We start from the raw sequence: 15,193 nt of genomic DNA on the forward strand, positions 1-15,193 counted from the left end.
ATTAACGACAAGATAAATGCGTTTATAGGTATCTGGGAGTGCCTTATGTTTACAGCACATGCCGCGTCTTGTATATAATGAAATGCATAAGCAGAAGGAGAGGTTGGTAGGTGTTGAGGAACTTACTTCTTCATCTTCTTGGCGTTGTATTTAACTTGATAAGCGGCCAGGATGACCTTATCCGGTCCGCTGTCCAGCTGGTGTGGGATGACCCTCTGGAAGTGCTTGAGCACAATAACGAAAACAGGATAAGTGTCACACACACACACACACACACACACACACACACACACACACACACACACACACACACACACACACACACACACACACACACGTAAAAACCAGCTACTTTCAAATAACTATGCAGCGTGCCGTCTTGGTCAGACATCAAAGCGCATCAGGCACGGGTCGGGAGACACGCATGCATCGATTATCTGGGCGTGGCGGCGGTGCTTAGACCAGAAATCTGAGCTGGTTAAATGACGAGTTGTGTGGAGGTCAGGGCTGACTGACGCACCTGTAACATTCCCTCCATGTCGAGCTGGATGAGTTCGGTCTGGTTCATCTGAAGGATGGCCAGTCCCACGCGGAAAACTATCTCCAGACCCTGAAGAGAGAGAAATCACCAGTAATCACTGAGGAGTCGTCGTTTGAAAGAAAAAAAAAAAAACCAAACAATGTTCAGTGTGAAACCTCTTTTAAAGTGGATTGAGGATTTTAAGATGTGTTACAACAGGTCTGAAGGGATGAAACAACTCACAGCCACTATAAAATGTGGAATGCAGAGTTTCAGTTTTGTCCAACAGGTGGTGCTAACGGATAACTTTTCCATGACGGTTACCTTCATGTAATCTAGAAATGTAGCAATGGAAGAAACGTTCATCTTTCTAAAGTGGAAACACTTCCTTTAGTGCAAGTTCCTTTTTTTTTTAGATTTCAAATCTGCATACTAATTCCTGAAAGAATAATAATACATGTAAGCAGTCACATGATATAATTCAACGCTGGTGGGTTGCGCCGCCGTTCCGTTAATCTGACCTCACACATGAAGATGTCAAAGATCCTTGTGGCGACGGGCAGAGGGAAGGAGGTGAGGAAGATGGTGAGGAACCAGGAGGAGGCATACATGGACGTGTGAAAGCTCTGAGCCTGGAAATGCATGTGCAGCTCCGGGAGTTGTTCCTGCGAGGGCAAAAAAACAAACAAAAAAAAAACGGATTCACACTATTAACACTGTACCAGGGAATGAGATCAGCACCTGCAGCGTGTCAAATTCAGGGTGAATGTTGGCCATGGTAAAGATTTTAGGTCAACCGCCACCGCCGCGGTAGATTTCCTTATCTTAGGAATTGCTTTTCAAAAATCGCATTTCGCAAATTGAGCCTGGTACAACTCACTTAGTGTCTAAAGTTCTAAAGCACTCCACATAGATTTCAGGAGAGACAGAACCCTTGAGTGTCGGTTAGAAATGTTAGCTCACCTGGATCATGTACTCAAACTGGTACATGCAGAGTCCCAGCTCAGCCATGCTGGGTTTGAAGAGCTCTCGTAATCTGTAATCCTGCATCAACTTCACGAACACGCAGAAAGCCTCCTCTTCTGGCATCTAGAAAGAAACAAATATTGAAAATAACAGGATGAAGTCAAACCTCAAATCGTTCTGTTATTCACAAAAAAAAATCAGTTTGCTGGTGAATCAGTGTGTTTGTGTTTGTGGTGAAGATCGGAGCATTACCTGCATGAGCAGCAGTCCTACAATGAATGCACTCCCTTGACAATAGCCGACCTCACGGTCAACCAGAGAATATGCCTGAGGTAACAGATTAGCTTTGGATGAGTCTCAATGATATATCTGCACACACTTCATTATGCATTTACCGTACTCAGTTCTTTTCCTTAACGTGACTTCCTGTTCTTTTTGATACCAGTACACACACACACACATACTTTATCTGTTTATCTGCAAACACAAATGGTGACCTGCCTTCATGACGTTGAAGAGCACTTCCTGGCCCAAGCTGTCCTTCTCCTTGAAGAATTCGTGTTCGGGATAAGTGCGCGCGATGTCTCTGCGGATCAGCTTCTCGCAGGGCGACGTCATCTTCAGGAGCTCGGAGTACTGATCCTTGACGGGCATGTTCTGGGCGTTGCACAGCAACTGCCACACTATTGCCCGAAAGTGGTGAGGAATCCCTCTTCTGACAAGATCCTGTGGGGAAAAAAAAAGGAGGCGAGATAATTGACAGTAATCCAGCCGTAATTTAAAAAGACATTTATGAGGAGTTTAAAAAAAGGAGCGTTTGGGGGTCGTCTTTGTTCATATTGTGAATGTGGACATCAGCGTAAGAGAGTAAGGAAACGCCTCGGCTTCATGTGGAGAAAAAGACACTTTTCGTCCAACAGGTCACAGCCTCGGGCAGGCTTTGTGCTCTAGTGCTTATCATCCCATTTCAGCACAGTGTGCATCTCATAACAATACCATTTCCACTGACAAATATAATTTTGTCAGTGAGGCACTTTGTAGAGCGATTTGTTTCCATGCATTACTGCTGATACTATTTGATTAAGCAATTTCCTGTGCTGACAGGGAACACTGGTCTTTCCTGCTTGTGTGTGTGTATGTGTGTGTGTGTGTGTGTGTGTGTGTGTGTGCATCTGGTCGGTCCAGGGTGCATCTGGAGCAGAGGTCCACCCACACAGGCTTTCAGCAGGGGGATCCCTCTCAGACAGAGACAAGCCCAGCTTTGTGCTGGAACAATGCACCGTCTCATGTCTTCGCTGCGTCTGAACGAAAGCTGCTTTCTGAGGCGCTCCACCGCGTTAACCGTCCTCTTTGTGCATTCTAATCGATGCTCCGTGACAGGCGACAACCTCATCAATGACTTCAATGTTTTCCAGAACTTATTCGGTGTAGATGTGCCGGCGGTCACGCCACAAACGTCGCGTTTAGCCATTTCATTTACCGAATGAAATGTATTTCTCTTCGGCTGTCGTGGGTGTTGAAAACGTGAAGACATCAGGGTTTTTTTTTTGCTGACAAGTGCAGAAAAGTGCTTTGCGCAACAGAATCTGTCTTTCTCCGTAAGCCATGGGGGAAGAAAACATGCTTATTTTGTGGAGGCCTCAGCAGTTATGATTAACCTCCCAGCCTAGATGCAGCCATCTGGTCATTACTACTTCTGTTAAATTACATAATAACACCCATGCATGTTCACAGGCTCTGCGCAACACTTCCCCATTTACGCACACAGAGCGTGGCAAGAATAACAGAAACCCTGCCCATGCAGAGGCTGTTCCATCCTATTTGCATACGTGTGGTTTCATCAACGGGTTTGTGCAACAGCAACTCTGTGAACGGATGACAGAAAATGGACTTTAGTGTCGACCGACTGTGAGAAAAGGCATAATCATGGGCGATGATGAGGCAGTGTTAAGTGTCACCACGACTGTTGGGCTGCTGGGGTGTAATTCAAAGCGGAGCAGTGAATGGACTAGAAGCACGCTCCCTGTGGGAGAGCAAGACTCATCCAGGAATAGTTTGACGTGGCCTTAAGGACCTGCTCACAGCTGTACATGAGAAAACTACAAGTGCCGAGTCACTGCCATGATGTGCATCTGTTATCCAACAAAAAGGACTGAACAGGGTTTTCTATTGTTCCACTGTCCTGCATGTGCAGTTTGAACCTAAACTGGCAAGCGACTGGGCATGTGATTGTCACAAGACCTCGGAGAGTAACCGTTAGAAACAAGCGACCTAATATTAGCCTCAAATGTCAAGAACTAAAATAACGAGTTCAAGTACAACACTGCAGTGTCACCTAGAACAAAGATAGCCTTGGGAATTATTTCTGGACGGAGTAAACACTCAACACAGATATGGGCCATTGTGGCGTTCAGAGGCTGATAGCAATGGCTGTGAAACGCGTCTCACGAGAGCGACCGTGTAGTCCGGAGCCCTCTTCTACAGTTTAAAGCCATTTCCATTAGGGCTGCCACTACAGACTTATTAATTTATTGACTTTTAATCTTGGAAAAACTATATCATGCAGCCCGAGATTAACATGTAAACCTATGTTTGCATGTTAAAGTGCTAAAACGTAGGTTGATGCGTGCGCCATCAAGATGAGCTACTCGCGGTTCTGGACTTAATCTGGAAAATATGTTTCCCAATATTCTTACAATATGGAGTGAGTAGTGGTGTAATGTAAAATGACTCTGCAGTGGGAGCATTCTCTCTTAGGGGATATTGTCCGACAGAAATATGTTACCGTTGTAATCTTAAAAGAAGATATTATAATGGAGGATCAACATATGCTCCCCCATGTTCTTACAGAGCACTGAGCATCGAGCCTAATTTGCATCCAGAATATAATTGGAGCCCCTGTCTCTTTATTTGGGACCTGGAATGCATTTATCCTTCTCAAATGGACAATTCTCAACCAAAAAAAAAAGAAAAGAATTATCTCTAAAATACATTTTTGAAATTATAGCTCTCTGACAGTCTGAACCTTGTTTTCAGCTGACGGGTCAGATGTGTGCACAGGTAGCCCCGAGCGCCGCTCTCTCACCTTCAGCTGCTTCTCCTTCTTCTTGCGCACATCCTCCCACTCGTTGACGATTCGCCCCCACAGGATCCACGAGTCCTCCTCGAGGTGGGACAGGTTGGAGGAGGCAGAGGAGCTGGACACCAGGGAGGAGGCACTGTTTCGCCTGGAGCCGTTCATGGAGCGCAGCGACTTGCTGTCGGTCTCCAGCAGCCTGCGGGGGAAGGTGACCGTTAAACGCCGCGCACGGACAGGATGCTGCTTTTTAAAATCGTGACGTCCACCAACAACAAACGCTTGTTTTAATCATTTATCAAAACACATAATCTCAAGCGAAACGTCGGACCCTATGCAAGAATACGTAGTTAAGAATTGAAAGAAATAAAAACTATTTTGTCTTTTGCTTGAGTAACACATAAAGGCTCCCAATACGGTAACCACCCGACTCGTTTTAGTCTCTTACAACTGCAAGGTACTGAGTGAGTTAATACGTCGCTGTATTATTGTGCAGCAAACAGACCAAACCATCAACAGCCGCCAGCAGTCACAATATGATCATAAAGGACCATTTCATACATTCTAAATGAATGTAGGCTCCATAAATCCTCTTATTCATAATGTCACAAGAACTAGCACGTTAATACCAGCATTAAAAACAACAAACACACATTGAATGACGGCACAAAAAGGGATAGTAAACACGTGTTGCTACCTGCAACTGCTTTAAGTGTCTTATAAAAGATCATTTCAATCATGGATAGCGTTTGAAGTGCATTGTGGGGGACGACGAGGAGCTCAAGCAGCGCGTTGCTCAGCGGGTTAATCTAGCCCCCCCCCCCCCCCCCCTCCCCCGTGTCAGTCTTATCAGTCGGTCGCTGCAGTTACTGACAGAGTGACCCGATCAAGGATCAGTGTGCGGAGAAAGAGAAGCTGGGACTGACGAGCTGCGCTGCACAGAGGAGCTCGTGACGGACGCACAAAAGGCTCAGACACCTGATCTCGGAAAAAAAAAAAGAAAAAGAAAGAAGAAGCCTGGGCCTCTACACTGGAGCCTGTGACGTCACCGAGGGTGCTTCCAAAAGGTCTAGGGTTACAGCCCAATGTGGGTCGTGTGAGGAGGGAGCGCAGTGGACCGCCGGAGAGAGAGAGCGGCCTGCAACGGAGCTCCGGAATGTGGCCGTTTCGTTCGAGTCCGTCACGCTGCGGGGACGGGCTGCGTTACACGGGAACCTGAACATACCTGCGCCTCTGCAAATAATTCACCAGTAGTCAAACACACGTCTGAAGCTTTGCAAATACAGAATAGCAGAACACCGCAGCGAATCGCTCGTAGTCGAGCAACACTTGCAGGGTTTTAAAAAAGAAAGTTTGAACAATATTTTTAGCTCGTAGGCCGAATACCAAACCATTAGTTTCACATTCTTCTAGAAGCATGTGACTGTTGCAATATCATGACTTCAATTTGCAGTTCATTACGGCAGGATAACGAGCTGAAAATACTTTTAACCTTACCAAGCCAAACTCATGGTGTTCTCTTCATGTCTCTGGTTTCTAGGAATTTTGGAGCAGCAGCTTGTCTGATTTACAGATTGGAGCGGTCAGCGCGGGACTTCCTCGTCCGTGTGTCGCTACCGAACCAACGCTTGTGCCTTTTATCTGCTCTGCAGGGTACAAAGGCCTTCACCAAACACACAAAAACACCCGGTAAGCAAGCGCAGGATCTGTAGCATACATATGAACACCAAAGTCCTCCCTCCTGTTGTCTCACTCGTCTGTCAACACTCACACACACACAAGATTATAAGATCTGCATGTTTGGTAAGTATCAGCACGTTGCTACGGCGGCGTTTCAAAAGAAAAGGCCGCATGATCAATCGGAAGCAAAGCGTGGCAGCAGAGCAATGTGTGTCTTGTTAAAGCCCCCCCGCTGTGTGTCGGGGTGGAGGCAGGGGTCAAAGGGCGGATGAACAATGAGCCCCTCGACACCTCGACTTGTGTTTACCAGACGGGACTCTGCTCAGAGCTTCATGGGGGGAAATCGGGGAGAAAATGAAACGGTGAAAGTGGTTAGTTTTGATCTCCCGTTACGAGGGGGAAAAGCACTCGGCATTCTGGGGCCGTCGTGGGTGTACCGATGAGTCACCGACATCTGCATTCAACAGAAAGCGTCGCCGGCCTCCTTCGCCGGAGTTAACCGTGACACCGTCCCGAACTCTGAAACCGGAGCGCTTTGGTTCTCCATGCTGCCACGGAGTGTCGCTAGCCATGGGTGAGAGTCGCTGCGGAGGAAGAATTCACAAAAGCTGGCAGTAGAGGTGGCGTTGCGTCACGCCTTCAGCAGCACTGGGATCCGATGTGAACAATGAGCGCGTCATGGGGGCGGCCCGGAGAATACATCTCAGCTTACAAAAGACTGGTACAGGTTCAATGTGTGGCAGATGGACCCTTCTGTTTGTAGGAGGACACAGTACAGCGCTCCACGACATCTGCTATAAATTAGCAGCTCTACAACGGAGCATGCTATGATGTCGAGATATTAACAATTTCATGCGAAGGAGCCTCTGCTCTTGTTCTCAGAGGCAGGTTTACGGACTTATCTGTCAACTTAATAGGAGGAAAACCAGGAGTCAGCTCGAATCGGAGCCTGTTCTTGTTTTTAATTAGCACGCTTCAGACAACACGGTAAACCCTCTTCTTGTAACAGGGGCCTGGAACAAAAGTTTGTGACCTCATATCGTTGTGAGTAAAAACCAGCACATGTGGCTCGACATCACACCGAGTTAGAAATGCTGAGTGAGAAGAAAGGAAGCAGCAAGACCGCTTCTAGAATTCTATGGGATATCCCTCCAAATATGAATCCTCTCCACTCCACTGCATACAAAGGTCCAGAATACCAACAATTCAAATGTACAATCACAATTAAAATCACAACGCATTGCAAATTGCCACCTTTAGAATCAATGAGAGGTTCCTGTCTACCCTGCTCTCTATTAGAGGATGTGTCTATTTCTCTTTCACTCCCTCTCTATAACCTGCAGGTAGTGCAGTCTACCAGCCACATCCTAACCTTTGGATATCTTGACCCAGGTACTGTTAAACCACAGGAAGAGAGAGCCAAATGAGTCAACCATCTCTCTCTCTCTCTCTCTCTCTCTCTCTCTCTCTCTCTCTCTCTCTCTCTCTCTCTCTCTCTCTCTCTCTCTCTCTCTCTCTCTCTCTCTCTCTCTCTCTCTCTCTCTCTCTCTCTCTCTCTCTCTCTCTCTCACACACACACACACACACACACACACACACACACACACACACACACACACACACACACACACACACACACACACACACACACACACACACACACACACACACACACACACAAATCAGTCTACACAATCAAAGCTGCACTGCGGTCCAGATCAAACTGGGTCCAACACCTTAAAACCAGCAGACAACTGACGGACAAAAGTCCTTTCCAAACAGACCCACGACTTTGCCTTCATGTGCGAGGAGTACACAATGACAAAAAGCGCAAAAACCGTACCAAGAAAAAAAACCAACTAAAAATCTTCTCAACAGACGAGCAAAACGCCCAAAAACTAGAATCCTCCAAGAACTAGACAGACTCGAGATTCTTTTCTTCCCACCACATTTTGACTCTTTATATTCTCAGCTAGTTGGCAAGTCCCAACCTGTTGTGCGTCCCTCTCCTGTAGGTGTGTGTGTGTGCAGATATGATCAGGTGGGGGATGTGCAGAATGGTTCTACAGCAGTCACAGTGGTGCCAATGTGTGAAGAAAACAAGGCGAAGAGAAAATAACCAATAGTTGGTGAAAATATCACTGTAGCCGGCACAACGGACCAACAGCTGCCTGTACTTCCTGAGGAAGTTTAACTCGTTTGGGGTGTAACGCTTTCACTTTTCGGAGCACAGTAATCCGTCTCCTGGTGCTAACAACCAGCTGCACGGCACAAAGACAGTCCAGTTACATCACAGGCTGTAACCTGTCTCACATGAAAGCAGGAGGCTGAGTACCCACCCCGTCCTCTTTGTGAACAGTCTGAGCTCCTTGCCTCAGGCTCTCAGTTAAAAGGTCACATTGTTACGTCCTGTGCCATCAGCTTGCTAAATCCTAAATCCTCACTCACTAGATGATGCTGTGCAGAAGACACGGTGAAAAGGCAAACTAACCAGGGGCTGCCTCAAATAACTCGATATATCTCGTCAAAGCAACGAGAAGACAAATCCAACTGCTGAAGACGCTGTATTAATCCGGTGTAATAATCTCCGCTCCACCACACAACCTGTTCATCTGACGGTTAGGAGAAGCTCAAGAGACGGACTGCTCACCTGTTCTGCTCCTCCAGCTTGGCCAGCAGCTGCACATCGTCGGGACTGAGCAGCGCCGGCGAGGACGGCGAGACGGCGGGCGAGGACAGAGACGTGGAAGAGGAGGTGGCGGTGGTGGTGGCGGTGGTGGCGGCGGCGGCGGTGGTCTGCAGGGACGTGGGCGCGGCCACCTGACTAGCCATCTGACTGACCGTGTGGGACACCGAGTTCTTCACCCATGAGAGAGTAGAACTCAGCTTTAAAGCAACCTTGTCTGTCGCCACCTGCGGAGGATGGAGACAACATTCAGCATTTTGCGTTTTTTCCCCCACCCGCTTCATGGGGCAGTCTAGCCTGAATCAGACAAACTCCTTAACTTCTCTTCCCGTCAGTTATGTTTCGCTTGCAATCGAATCAAATTTAAATATGAATTTAAACACAATTGCTGACAGGACCATGAAAACGCTGATCCAGCAGTCAGTACCGTCATTACATTACATTACAGTCATTTAGCAGACGCTTTTATCCAAAGCGACTTACAATTCAGGATCTATCTACACACCGTAGACGCAGCTACGGGAGACATTTTGGGGTTAAGTGTCTCGCTCAAGGACACATTGACATGAGACTAGCAGAGCAGGAGCCGGGGATCGAACCGCCGACCCTCTGATTGAAAGGCGGCCCTGCTCTCTCTCACTTAGCCGCGGTCACCCCTTGTCTTGATCGACACAGCTGTTTTAAACTTAGCATTAGCAAATAAATGACTCTCTTTCTGGTAACAAGATCAATACTTTAAGTGACTTGCTAATTTTTCAATTCGCTCAATTTAAAAAAAAAAAATGAGATGCTCCATGCAGATTATCACCCTACATGATTGACATTTCTTTACCTTTAACGTTTACCAATACTGTGCACAAGAACATTTGACACACACACACACACACACACACACACACACACACACACACACACACACAGCAGTGACAACAGCATGAAGAATTGCCAACGAGTATTTGGATCGATGCTCAGCAACAGCCAACCTACTGTCCACACCGGCAGGGACTACACAAAGGACGTGAGAACCTGATGCACAACACTGAAAGCTGAATGCAGGGAACCGTCTAGACGCTCCTACCTGCTACTGCAAATAATCCAAAACCATTGGCTTTCAGCTGCTTGTATACTCCATGAGGAAGTCCAGTATGTATTTATTTAGAGAAAACCACTAAATGGCAACAAAAAAACCCGATTCAATTGAAATGTGAGTAACAAGTTCTATCCTGACGGAAGTCCACCCGTCAGACCTTCGGCCGATTTAATAACACACGGCTCTGAAGTCATCTGCTGATCACACTGCCAGGACGGGTCAAAGTGCTCCACTAGAGATTAAAGCGCGTCTTTGCTGGAATCAGTGAACAACGGGAAGTGGACCTCTGCGCTCAGCAAAGACTCACCTCACACCTGATTAAAAAAAAATAATAATAAAAAAAAAAAATGATTTGCCTTTAGTTTCACACTAACAGGAAGTCTAGATAGTGCCACAGGATACTGAACACTTCATGCATCTTACAGTGCATAAAACGACGAGTCATTTATCTGTGAGTATCTGAAAAACAAGAAGGAGGAGGAGGAAAGGCTTGTGGTAAATGTGGTGATAGGAATGTGCAGACTGAAAATATCTTAGCTAAGGTGTTTGTTACCCTCCTGCACACAAACACTGAGGGACTTTACTGTTCATTTAACAGCTGTGTGTAGGAATAGGCAACACAGGACCAATGACTATGTATTCATTCTGAAATCAAACCGGTTGCCGTCTACAGGGCGCCCTCGTGTCCCAGTGGTTATGACGCATAACGCAGCGTCCCCGGTGTTATTCCAACTGGGGACAGTGGTTAGTTGTGTGTGTGTGTGTGTGTGTGTGTGTGTGTGTGTGTGTGTGTGTGTGTGTGTGTGTGTGTGTGTGTGTGTGTGTGTGTGTGTGTCTCATCCCCTCTCCCAAAATATCCTGTCTGAAGCATCACTGTGACCCACCCACTGCGATAAAAGGAAACACTGTCACAAATAAACCCCGAGGACACATATGCACACACACACACACACACACACACACACACACACACACACACACACTGTAGTGCAAATGTAGAGTTTAAAATATTTTAAATGATGCATCATGAAAGCTACATTACGTTACTCGTTCTACCTCAGGGGCCTCTGGGTGTTTCTCTCCATTCTGAAATGGAGAGAAACAGGAAGCCGGTCCACCAAACTTCTACTGTTTTCGTAACGACACCCTGTTCCTGAGCTTTCACAGTGGGGGGGTGGGTGAGTGTGAGTGTGTGTGTGTGTGTGTGTGTGTGTGTGTGTGTGTGTGTGTGTGTGTGTGTGTGTGTGTGTGTGGGTGGGGGGTATATTTGCTGACCTTCATCATCAATCTGACATGACAGGCAGCTAAACCAACAGATCCACATCCTGTAGATCCTACAGGCTGGCTGCTTTGGATGAGCCTGGAGGGGCGATACCGTGACGACAACTGGGCTACAGAAGGCAACGCTCGCTTTGTAGGAAAGAGCAACAAAAGGTCTGCAGCATATGTAGTCACAGCAGTGAGCCTCGAGTACTGCTAACCATTATGTCACTGTAATTGTATTGCGATATCAATGCAGGAAGACCGCCAGGATTTCTTTTTAGTCCATACAACCCAGTGCGTTGCTCACACAAACAACAGGACAGGTTGCATTTACTCCCTCCGACTGCCTTTAACAACGTTAGGATGGCCACCAGCACCAGACTCACAGAGCCAGAATATGTCATGGGTGTGTGTGTGTGTGTGTGGTGCACTCTGACTCAGAAGTGCATCAGCGCATTTGTCCAGCTCAACAGCAAAAGCAATTACGGGAGTCGAATGAACGAATACATAATTGAGCTCACAAAGAAACGACAGAGTCACACTGTGGACGTCTAATCGTATAATACACTTACACATAAAAAGGATATTGAAAATGAATTATTTGTGTGAAAAGAAACACCAACTCTCTGTTTTTTTTTTTGCCTCACTGAGCAAAGGTAGCATTGTGTCTGTAATCTCTCCCTCTCTGGAAGCAAAGAAGAAGATGTAAGGCCATGAGGGGGGGGGGGAATAAACAAATGCCAGCGTGCTTTATTGTAGTTGTAGTAAACTAAAAATGACCTGAAAGCTCAATTCAGGGACAAAAATATGAGCAGCAATTTCTTCTCGCAAGCTCAGCAAACTGAAGCAAGGCTTCCCTGTAAATCCTGGATACAGGAGATTGTTTCTGCTTTTGTTTGCCAAAGGACTCAAAAGGGGCCCTGAGACGCAGCGCGCATAGCTAATGAAACACACGGCAAGGCGAGGAGAAAGCCTCGGCGAAGAGACTTCAAGACGATTGGGGAACTGAGAAAGACCAGAGACGCGTTTCCTTTTTCCTAATTCAAAATGCACGGCAACCAACGGATTGCTCACAGCGCTGTAAGACGGACCGGGGGGGGGGACGACGGTCATTAACTCTTAAGACAGGACAAATGTAAAAGTCTTTTTAAAGTCATCTGAGGAAGAAAAATAAGACTCAATGTATCTCTCTTTCACTCCTCTTTCATGTTGGTGTTTCTAGGCAGTGAAGAAGAACACAATCGTCTGCGCCCAGCAGGAGAGAACACGGCTGTCTTCAGGGAAACAGGCCGTCCATGTGCTGTGTGAGGGTATTAAAACACAGGCCTGGCGTTACAACGACAATGACACACAGACACAGGAGGTAGAAAGGCCTTTCACTTCTCACACACACACACACACACACACACACACACACACACACACACACACACACACACACACACACACACACAGAAGGAAGCTCACATTTTCCCAGAGTACAATCAGCATTTCAATGGTCTTGCTGAAGGCCGTTCTTTCTGATTCAGCCGCATAAATGAGGAGCGAAAGCCACCGGCTACTATTTTACACTTGGCCTGCAGAACCTGCACGGCAAAAAAAAAAAAAAAAAGTAGCCTTATAGTAGTGTAGGGGGAAAAAAAGAAGAAGTTTGAATCAATAACACCAACACATACATTTTAGCCGTGGCTAGTGTATTCTGTGGGAGTGACAGCTAAAAGGTCAATCTAACACACCAACTACTCGGCGACGCATTCTGCTGGGGAAAGCGTGTGCAGACTCCATTGTCTCCATCAGTGACTGGCATTTGGTCTTCCACAGACCACTTCCTGCGACATGTCCATATGCGGCATGACTTGAAAGGCTCTTTCACTTGCACTCACTTTGTTTGACAGATGCCACGGCCTTCACTCAACCGTCGATTCTCTATTTATTGTTCTTCCGTTCTCGACGAAACATTTCGTGACGCCTCCCAAAATGCTACTACCGACAAGTAGATACAAAGCAAACAACATGCGGGCTTACGCGCACATCTTCTGCTCCCTTCTTAGTCCCAAAAGATGTATTATAACTCCCTAAAGTACGATATGTTCCTCGGCGTCTACACTGAGGTTGGGGGTGAAGGTTTCCGTCGCAGCTTCTTATAACAGAAACACATTTACATGAAATCAACCGGGTTTAATTGGAGGTGTATTTTATTTAAATTTCCTTTTGGCAAGACTAAATTAACATTACTACTCTATTTATTCTACCTATTAGCTCTAGTCATAGGGAGAGCACAACGTGGATTCACGCTTCTGAGGTCATAGAAGGTGAGGAATCTAATATCAGTATAACATTACATTTAATGGACCATTGTGGTTGGCATTGGTTTGGTTCTGCATATCAATAGCCCAATTGTCCCAGTTTACTGGATCAACATTGCTGTGAGATACAGTGTTCAAGTCAAGTTAACCAAAAACCTCCTTTACTCTCTCGCGACCTGATCCTCACATATATTAAATAAGACCTGGTGTGGCTTACTGGAATACTTCCTGACAGTCGAGTAAGAAGTACTTTCTGCAGTTTTAAAAAAGGTAGTTAAACTTTGGGTAAATCGCCCCAGAGCCGCGTTGTTGTTGTTGTTGTTGTTGTTGTTGTAACTTGCGGGTCACTTCTCGGTAGTTTGAGTTAAATATATCCTTGACGTGATCACCGCCATTGCCACTGCTGAGAAGTTTAAACCCTTTTTCTGAGGCTACACATCATACTCTCACCAGAAACACTTGGTTTACAGACAGTGAACAGAGGAGCGGTGCGTCGGACACAGAGAAGTTCCTTTTATGGCTCGTTGGTGTACCGAGCTGAAATGGAGATCTAGCATCAAATGCAACAGTATACCGCGTCTGTCTCCCTGAAAGCTCCGACGCTGGCGAGCGCCACGAGGCTTACAGTCGAGTTAAATAGTTACATCGGTAAGTTAACTTGCCAAGAAGAAGAAGAAAGAAGAAAAAAAACTCATCCAACCAAATTATATTTTCTTTCCAGGCGATAGCTGGAGCCATTCGCAAGCCAATTAATTAGCTAGTTTTTCCAACTGTGGGCTAAACTTACAATAGCTTGACTGGAAACCCGTGACAAAAGCTAATATTGCGCCGAACCGACTGCAAGAGTTCGGCGTTGACCCCGTCTACTTTCTCGATGTAATGTCACACCGCTCACTTGAACTGATACAGAGGTAACTTCCAAGTCGTTTTATGAGTTAGTGTTCACGCCAGTACTTAGTCCGAGCCCGAAAAAAACCCCAAGAACATCTTTACCTTGAAGCGTTTTCAACCAGCAGCAGCAGCAAACGTCGTCTGCTTCCCATGCACCAACGTGTAGTCCTACTGTTATTAGGAAAAGACTGGTTTTCCAACACTTCACCCGAACACATCAGCTATTTTTTCCCAAGTTAGCATAGCTAGGTTTCCACTTGAAAGCTAGCCAGTGTTGAGTTAGCTAGCCAGTTCCCATTGACTCCCCGGTCCAGCCCATGCAGCCGTATAATACGTGTACACAAACGTCTGCAGAGCGCCGACAGACGGCGGCGGCCTACCAAATGTTTACATCGCACGGAGCATGCGCCCTCCGCTCAAACCTGACACAACACTGCCACCAAGTGTTCGTGGCGAGGAACTGCACATTAGAGACCTTAAACTAGGCTATTTCTTTTCCGTCATTCAGAAAGAGGAAACGCTGAATTTAAAAATGATTTGTTTGTGGGTGGAAGGAAAAGTAGAAGTGTAATTATGTATTTTACTTTTGTTGCATACAAACTTCTGACTATATAACACAATTGACTTTGTGTTGGATAATAAACAATCTAAAGTGGGGTCAAGCATGTCGTCCTGGTTGGACCATAACAGCATCACTGTAGACTAATAGTTGCCT

The 15,193-nt window shown here is 46.3% G+C and overlaps 1 protein-coding gene across 3 annotated transcripts in view; it reads right to left on the bottom strand.

The window, feature by feature from the left end:
* evi5b (ecotropic viral integration site 5b) overlaps positions 1 to 15,193 on the bottom strand; it is a 28,235-nt gene that overhangs the window by 12,503 nt on the left and 539 nt on the right. The window contains exons 1-9 of one of the 3 annotated variants that reach the window (XM_068707927.1): positions 14,581 to 14,809; positions 8,893 to 9,155; positions 4,572 to 4,761; positions 1,988 to 2,212; positions 1,739 to 1,813; positions 1,484 to 1,609; positions 1,042 to 1,185; positions 521 to 610; positions 127 to 224 (exon numbers count right to left, since the gene is read on the bottom strand). In XM_068707927.1, coding sequence (XP_068564028.1) covers positions 127 to 224; positions 521 to 610; positions 1,042 to 1,185; positions 1,484 to 1,609; positions 1,739 to 1,813; positions 1,988 to 2,212; positions 4,572 to 4,761; positions 8,893 to 9,074 — 1,130 coding nt within the window. In that variant the 5' untranslated portion in view covers positions 9,075 to 9,155; positions 14,581 to 14,809. Of the gene's footprint in view, positions 1 to 126; positions 225 to 520; positions 611 to 1,041; positions 1,186 to 1,483; positions 1,610 to 1,738; positions 1,814 to 1,987; positions 2,213 to 4,571; positions 4,762 to 6,059; positions 6,235 to 8,892; positions 9,156 to 14,580; positions 14,810 to 15,193 lie in introns of those variants that run through there. The other 2 variants (XM_068707926.1, XM_068707929.1) reach the window with 2 other exon arrangements.

This window comes from Cebidichthys violaceus, unplaced genomic scaffold, assembly GCF_023349555.1.
Source record: "Cebidichthys violaceus isolate CVI_PGR_0920_01 unplaced genomic scaffold, fCebVio1.0.p SCAF_13, whole genome shotgun sequence".
Lineage (NCBI taxonomy): Eukaryota > Metazoa > Chordata > Actinopteri > Perciformes > Stichaeidae > Cebidichthys > Cebidichthys violaceus.